Source organism: Carex rostrata, chromosome 30 (assembly GCF_964058835.1).
Source record: "Carex rostrata chromosome 30, lpCarRost1.2, whole genome shotgun sequence".
NCBI classification, from domain to species: Eukaryota; Viridiplantae; Streptophyta; class Magnoliopsida; order Poales; family Cyperaceae; genus Carex; species Carex rostrata.
This window is the reverse complement of record NC_135947.1, coordinates 4614713-4623164: the sequence shown is the minus strand read 5'-3', so window position 1 is coordinate 4623164 and position 8452 is coordinate 4614713. Positions and strand designations below refer to the sequence as shown.

At 33.4% G+C, this 8452-nt stretch overlaps 1 protein-coding gene and 1 non-coding gene across 2 annotated transcripts; one reads left to right on the top strand and one right to left on the bottom strand.

Annotated features, from left to right (window-relative positions):
- Positions 1 to 781: 781 nt before the first annotated feature.
- Positions 782 to 865, top strand: TRNAL-CAA (transfer RNA leucine (anticodon CAA)). Its single transcript has one exon. It is a non-coding gene; the product is annotated as a tRNA-Leu (tRNA).
- Positions 866 to 4097: 3232 nt separating this feature from the next.
- Positions 4098 to 5965, bottom strand: LOC144547075 (3'-5' exonuclease-like). Its single transcript, XM_078295682.1, has 2 exons — positions 5470 to 5965; positions 4098 to 4558 (listed from the first exon to the last, which is right to left on the bottom strand). Exons 1-2 carry the CDS (start codon positions 5881 to 5883, stop codon positions 4343 to 4345), a joined length of 630 nt encoding a protein of 209 aa, XP_078151808.1. The 5' UTR covers positions 5884 to 5965; the 3' UTR covers positions 4098 to 4342.
- Positions 5966 to 8452: the final 2487 nt, after the last annotated feature.

Sequence of the window (8452 nt, the reverse complement as noted above, 5' to 3'; positions counted from 1 at the left end):
GCTTAATTAGCAATGCATCTTCAATTTTTGTGATGGAGCTGAGCATGGCACGTATATCCTCATCGATCGGATAATCATCAGAGGAAAACACAATTCGAACTCGGTGGGAGCTGGAATTAGCATCGGAATTGGAGGCTGAAGCAAAAGACAGATCAGAATCAGAAAGGGAATCAGAATCGGAATCAGGATCAGTAGTGCGAAAGCCGAAAGGGAGGCGCGCTACACCAAGGATGTGGTCCCAGACGAGTGCTGCTTTGGATTTGGATTGTTCCGTGGATTAGATAAGGTGAGAGGGAAGAAGAGACGGGAAGGGAGAAAAATGGGGTGGTGAAGAGAGAAGGGTAATTTTGGAAATATCAAAATATATTTTGTTATACGTTATTTTTTAACAAATTTTAATCAAATATCTGAATTATATGTATAGTTGTAACAATTTGTTAAATATAATAATTTTGGAGTGACAATTAATTAATTTAAGGTTTTAGAGTGTCAAATTTCTAAATTTTATATTTTGGAGTGACATAATTTTTTTTTTTCTAATTGAAAAACTTGACCACATCATTTTATCTAAAAAATAAAACAAAAAGGAAAATCACGTCCGTTAAGATGCACTTGATGGGCCGAGACGGTGAGAGCGTGAGACCGGGCTATCTCAATTCTCAAAGCAGTGGGATTTAAAGAGTAGTCTCCTTTTTTTTTTTTTTTTTTTCTTTTTTTACCCTTTCAATGAATATGTTTCAGAAAACGATAATAAGTTAAAATAAATCAATTATAACATCAGGTCAGGATGGCGGAGTGGTCTAACGCGCCAGACTCAAGTTCTGGTCCTCGTAAGAGGGCGTGGGTTCAAATCCCACTTCTGACATTTTTTTTATGTTTTGATTTTACATTGTGCTTTTTGCATGACAAGTGGGTCGCAATTTGACCTGCAAATTGCAATTTATTTCATCTTCCTATGATTGTGTTACGCAGGTCTTCTCTTAACACAAGTGGCCTGAGTCATTAGAGACGGATTTTATTTATGATAGGAGTAGGCTGATGATAGTTTCTCTTTTCTACAATACTTTTTAATGTTTAAGTCAAATATGTTTCTCTTATTCCTTATTATTTCATGTTAAAAAGGTTCTTCTTCAGTAGATACTTCAGTTAATCCAGATTTTGTGGCAGGCTTCTCTAAGGCTGCCGGTAAAAGATCGTACAACTACACTTGACTCGCAAAAGTATGACACCGAGGTACTAATCTTTCTAATTAACATTTTTTTGTCAAACCCTTTTTAAAATTATTTACATTTAGTTATGAAGTACTGATAATTGCTCAAAGAGATACCTCTGCGAGACCTGTGTAGCCATTTAATCTGAGTTTTATTCTTCTACAAAGAGAAGGACAAAACTTAGAATTATGGCTTGGTACTCTCTGATCTCTGGATTGATGCAAAATTTAAGTTGGTTGTTGGGCTGCTGGAGGGCCGAGCTAGAGCTTAGAAACCCTTAAATAAATTTTTTGCTTCCCACTATTGATCGAGTAAAAAATGAGGTTTGTGGAGTCCATTTATCCAGATATTTATATTTTGTTTCCCACTTTTCATTATATCTATGTTTCACTAGCTCAAAATTATAGGTAATGTTTATTGGAACAAATAGTTGCAGTTGAAAAGGTGATTTTGTCAAAGATAATAAGAAAAATTATTTGCTATAATTAAATGGCAGATAAATGTAATAAAGTAGAAGATGTGAGACTTTATTTATGTGGCTAAATGACGGTACAAATATATGTTTTTTTTATGTTAGAGGGGTCCTCTTCTTTCACTTGTCAGATTTGAGTTTTTTTTTGTGAGAGGCAAGTATTTTCAAATAGGAGAATTATAAATGAGAGGGTTCAAATGCCTTTATTTTTTGTGTCTCCATCATGTCACTATTTTTAAAACTTAAATAATTTAAAATTTAAAACTTAAACGTCAAAATAAAACTGTTAGATGTGATCTATGTTATTTTCTCTGTGTCCATAAAAAATTATTACGTTTTGATTTTGGTTTTATATACGAATCAATAAGTTAAAAAATCAGCGTTAAAAAATTATCCACATTAGTATACATTTTTACAAACTCAAGATGGCAACCAAAACAAAGTTGAAATACCATAATTTTTTACACGTACATAGATAAAATGATGTAGTTCATATCCAACGGTTTTATTTTGAATTTTAAGATGTAAATTTTGAGTTATTAAAGTTTTTAAAAATAGAGACATGATGGAGGCATAAAAAATGGAGACATTTGAACACTCCTCATTATAAATATATGTTATGGATAAATGACAAACTAGATTGTATCCAAAACAACTATACCAACTATCTATGTAACATATTTAACTTTTGTGGTACAATTTTTATTATATCTCTACACAACTTATTAATTTTCGCTATACATATAAAAACATTTTATACATTTTTTTCCACCTCGAAAAAAATTGCCGAAGTATTGCGAGGCATCCGCCTAGTTTCACTTATTGGGTTTTGTTGTAGGTCATCAGGGATGGAGAAGGCATTTTTTTCCCGAACTTTTTTTTATGGCATAAGATGCATTATCTATGGCAATCACATATTGGGTTTTGTTATAGGTTCACATCAGAATTGGGGAAGGCGAATTTTTTTCCGAAATTTTTTTATGGCATAAAAAAAGTTAAATCATGAGATGCATTATTTATGGCAATCAAATATCTCTTCCAACATAAAATTTTTAATCTTCCTTTGGATATGGATCTAGACTATCTAGTTCAGATATAACATAGAGTAAACCTTTTTTTATAGTCTGGTAAGATGTGTAATAGATGTCAGTATTTAAATATTCAAAACTTGATTTCTCACTATGTTTTAAATATTCAAACCTTTTATTATAGTCTGGTAAGATGTATATCAAATTTTTTTTTTAATATATATATTAGTATGCTAGCTCACATTATTTGTAACTTAAATTTCTTAAATTAGAATCATTATTATTTGCTTTTCAGATTTTAATACAAAGCAAGGATTGCTTGACAAGCATTTATTTTGATAATTTAAAAAATCAGAACTTAATTTAAAATACAACATTATAGATATGATCTATATGGTAGACATATAATGTCAAAAAAAATGTTGAAATTTGATATATGTTTCAACGTAATCAAGTGATGTGAAATTTCAGTAGTTGAAATTTATGATTCTTGATGCACAGTTGAAAGATTTTTAAATTGATTGTTGTACCATCTATCTCTATGTCAAAAAATCCCACATAAATTTTTGTAGGTTTAAATTATGTTTGAATTATTTAAAAAAAATATTGTTAATATTGTCAAATTAACTATTGTGAACTGTGAAGTAACATCACCCTTTTGTGTACACAACTCCGTAGGTGAATGCACCCCACAGACTATTTTTCAGAAATTCAAATTTAAATATAATTTTTCCAGAATTTGGCTTCTGAATTTCAATTTAATTTAAAAACTCGTTTGAACCGTTGATTTGATTTATTTAACGACCAAGCATTTTGGTCATTTATTTATAATTCAAACTTATTTTGCATGAGATCAAATTATTAAAAATGATTGAATAATGAATATTCACAACGCCCTATTTGATACAAAATGAACTAAAACAGTTTGGAACACAAAAGCTTGGCCCATCAATAAATCAAATCAATAGTTCAAATTTTCGGCTTGAAGACAATCCGATAGTATTTAAGTCAAGCTAACAAATTCTTTTTCAATGAGTTTTAAGTTAATGCTAACTTAACTTTGTTCAATTTAAGTCTTTTTATCTCCCCATAGAAATAAATCCATAACCATTCAGAGATAGTTCATTTGTTTCTTGTTTATTTTCATTTCGGTGTTGAAATTCGGCTACACTATCTATTGTCTGACGTCTGTCCAGCTTGGTGGTCACAAATTATTTTCTAGGAGCATATTACATGTTCATAACACAAAACCCACAGCGTACGATTCATTTTAAATTATTTCATGTTTCCTTAAAACAACTAAACAAGGCCATACATTCTATCAAGACTTAAACCATACTCTTTCCAATGTATGAAAATATCAGCATCAAGTCATCAGCATAAGCAGAAAATCCAAGGAGTCAACTATATTCAGGCTAAATCAAGAAAATTATACAACCACGAGAAAGGACCTAAAGGAAAACACATCATCTACTAAAATTTAGCAGCATTTTATACCAGTGATTTGTCGACTACGAATTAACCATGGTTAACATACTAACACCATTCTCTTCTTTCCAACTACATGCCACTTTCTATTACAAACTATGGTCAACATACTACGACCATTAATTTCTGATGAGTTAGGACTATTAAAGTTCGTCATAGAAGAGCCTCCTGCCAATCTCAAAGGAGGCAAATGCATCTGCACATGCATACCTGATCTGGTGCACAGTGAGATTTTCGCGGTCCCACTCGCCTGCTCTAATGTGCCTCGGCTTGCTCATGCGCAGCCCCATTACCTCTTTGACAAGTGTTGCTAGCCCTGCACTGCTCAACTCAGGCCGATCCATCTTCTGTGCCGCCAGCTGTCAAAATACAATATACTAATAAAAAAAATCTACATTTTTATCATGAGTCTGAGGAAAACTGTTTTACAAATGTACCGTCGATTGCTCTTGGTAGATCTTTTTTATTAGGTCGTGTTCTTTTTTCATAGTATACCTTCTTGAACCAACATACTGTAGTTTACTGTTTCAAAATTTTCTACTCAGTGTTAGTTTTGACAGTGTTTTACCTTAGATCAATTAGTTTGATTTTTGGGTTGAAAGTTGGGTCAATTTTAATAATTACCGCTGCAAACTCGAAGACTCAACAAAAGGGCCACCAAAATGAGGATGCTGCGTAGAAAACTTACGAAGAAAATATCCAATATACCCCTGAAAATTTGCAAATTTAAAAATTACTGTGCCCCCTGCAAATCCAAGGGCCAGAAGCACCTAAACAATCCTCAATTCCTCATTTTCTCTGAATCAATGTAGATCTAGAAGAGTTTACAGGTGAGACTAATACAGAGGATTCTGCTTGTAGAGACTACTGAAATGTGCATAGTAACCCTATAATTTGTAAAGCTGAGAATGTGTATTTGTATAATTCCAATGGGTATCCAGGCATGTATGGGATTTCAGTAATTAACGTCCTCATTATAGTTAGCACTTAGCAGTTAGCAGGACTATTATCAGATTAATAATAATCTCTATCATCCTCTGCAAATTGTACCAACGCACTAAGCCTAAGCATTAGCACTTTGACCGCTAAACATGTGCCAAAGCATCACCGGATAAACTAAATACTAAAAAACTGACAAACAATGGGGAAAAGTAGCAGCAGATTTACTCTAATAGAAAGAAAATTGTGCGATTAAACTACTAAAATCATATAGTTTAACAGATAAAAATTTCTACTAAAACAGTAAAAAACAATCATTTGAATAACGTACCCCTCTCAGATCGACGGGGTTAGCAACTGTCAGCTCGTAATCTTCCTCCAGCTTAGCCACATCAGCATCGATCCCCACGCCGACAAATCTGAATCGCTCATCCGAGAGAAATTCTGACAACTCATCTGGGATGAAGTCGGCGTGAATGATCTGAAAAATGAGGCACCTGTGATCGACGCAGAGTTGGATTAAGGCGGTAAAGTTGACATCACCACCTCGCTGGAAGGTTGGGCGCCACTCGAGGTCGAGGCCGATGATGAGGTGGTTGAGGCGATCCTGGTTGATTTGGCGCGTAGTGGCGATCCAGTTGGCAGCGGTTGCGCCAGAGGAGGTGACGGTTGTGAGGATATCGTCGCCGGGGAACGTGACCGTGTAAGTTTCTTCATCGTCGTTCAGGTAAATTCCTGTTGCCATGGCTTGGTAGAGCGAGAGAGAGAGAGTCTCAATGGTCGATTCTCTCTCTGTTTGCTGTCTTCCCCGCTTATACCAAGAGAGAAGTGGGGGTATTTAGTAATGACTGATGACTCGGAAAAGAGATTTTTATGCTCTGAGGTAACAGAATATTTCTGTTTAGATCCTTACCGTCTAATTAGAATCTGGGCCAATCAGGACCAAGGTGAAATGCACGAGGCCTTGTATATTCGTGCTGATTCTTATCGGACAGTCCTGATGTAAATAGAAATATTCTGTTACCTTAAATATTATTCGGAGAAGTGAACTCTTTTCGCGAATTACACCCGGTGTATTACGGGAGCATATCCTCTGCGGAGGTTTTACCTGCGGTGATGTGTGCGGTGCTGTGTGGTGGTTTTGATCTGGTCATTCGTTTCAGATCGGACGGACCAGATCAGATTTTGTCCGAATTTAAAAAAAACTTAAAATTTGGTGAACCCTTAATCCAGCCCGTCCGATCCGAAACGAACGGACCAGATCAAAACCACTGCACAGCACTGCAGGTAAAACCTCCGGAGAGGATAGCGTTCCGTGTATTACCATATTCACGATTCATGTTCTCAATTATTTGAGTTGGTTACAGGAATTGTTTTTTTTTTAAACCATAATTAATTAAATTAATTTTAGCAAAGCAGTATGATTATTTTTTTATTTTTTTTACAAAATAATAAGGACCGAATCTCCAATTCGGTCTCCACATTTTACTTTTTTCTAGACCGAATTAGGAATTCGGTCTCCCTTTATTTTGAAATAGGGGGCTGTCCTTGACATAAATAGCTTGTTCTTGGCAATAGGGGCTGTTTTTGGAAGAAACAGATTGTTTCTTGGCAGAAACAGGGCGGAAACATAATCACATAAATACATGGTGTTCGTGAAAAGCTGAAATAGGTCGAACCAGGGCTAAAACAGGTGTCGAAACAATCGAAATAATCATGCTGCTTTGCTAAAATTAATTTAATTAATTATGGTTTATAAAAAAAATTCTGGTTACAGAGTCTACTCTAGCAATTGTAAAATTTATTACAAATTCATTCAAAGGCTGGTCCTTTTAGCAAATAGGCCCTAATCCTACCATTCACGTGATACATTGAAATTTATTAAAGGCATGCAAAATTAAATATGAACAGAACATATTATTACAGTGAATGAATCATACTAATTGAAATTGAGGTAAATTGTAAGGATAAATATAGTTTGAAATTGTTAAAAGATTAATCCCTCAGTTGCAAAAGGAATTTTTTTATCTGTAACAAATTAAGAAAAAGAAAGAGTATATTATATTTTTGATTGGTAGAAAGATCGGTAGGATTTCTAGCGATCCTAAAAAATAAAAAAATTGAATTGGTAGGACCGATCTAAACCACCTTGTATTTCTTTTCCTTTAAAATATTTCTAGTAAAGTATAAAAGATTTTTACAAAAATAGATAAAATATCTTCAAATCTATATATAATAGAAATATTTCATCTATTTTTTGAAAAATATTATACAATTTACCAGAAATCTAATATAAGAATTATTTCTACCTATGATTTAAAAAAAAATTTAAATTTGGATCGGTAGGATTCTTACCAATCTTTCTAACCAATCTGAAATACAATGTACTCTTTTTGTTTCTATCTCTTGTAAGTTTCTATGCATTAACATAGACTAAACATAATTCTTAGGATCTTGAACAATATAATTGTCACATACATCCACATTTATTTAGGTAATGACGAGTTACTCATCATACTCCTAACCATATCCATTAATGTCCGATTACGCCTTTCTGCTACACCATTTTGTTGAGGTGTGTCAGGCATAGTATACCGTGCAACTATACCATGTTTCTCGAGGAACTTTGCAAATGGACCAGGACATTGTCCAGTTTCATTATATTTTCCATAGTATTCACCACCTCTATCTGACCTTATGATTTTCACATTTTTCTCTAATTGTCTTTCAACTTCATTGACATATATCTCAAGAATATCAACCGCTTGAGATTTTTCTTTAATTAAATAAATATAACAATAACGTGAATAATCATCGATAAAAGTGATAAAATACTTTTCTCCACCAAAAGATGGAACATCAAAAGGTCCGCATATATCAGTGTGTATAATTTCAAGAAGCTTACTACTTCTTGTGGCTCCTTTCTTGTTATGTTTGGTTTGCTTTCCCTTAATGCAATCCACACATATACCAAGGTCAGTAAAATTCAAATTTGGAAGAATTTCATTCTTTACTAATCTTTCCATCCTTTCTTTAGAAATATGACCCAAACGTTTATGCCACAAAAAAATAGACTTTTAATTTTCCATGCTACGTTTTATTCCAATATTATGATAAACTGTAAGTAAGCATTCAGTAAAAATATTATCAAGATTCAATTTATATAATCCATCACTAAGAATACCAGAACCAATTAGACAAGTATTCTTAAATAAACTGAAACCTTTATTTCCAAACTTAACAGAAAACCCAGAAACATCAAGTTTTGAGAGAGAAATCAAATTCCTAGAAATTGAAGGTACATAGAGAGTTTG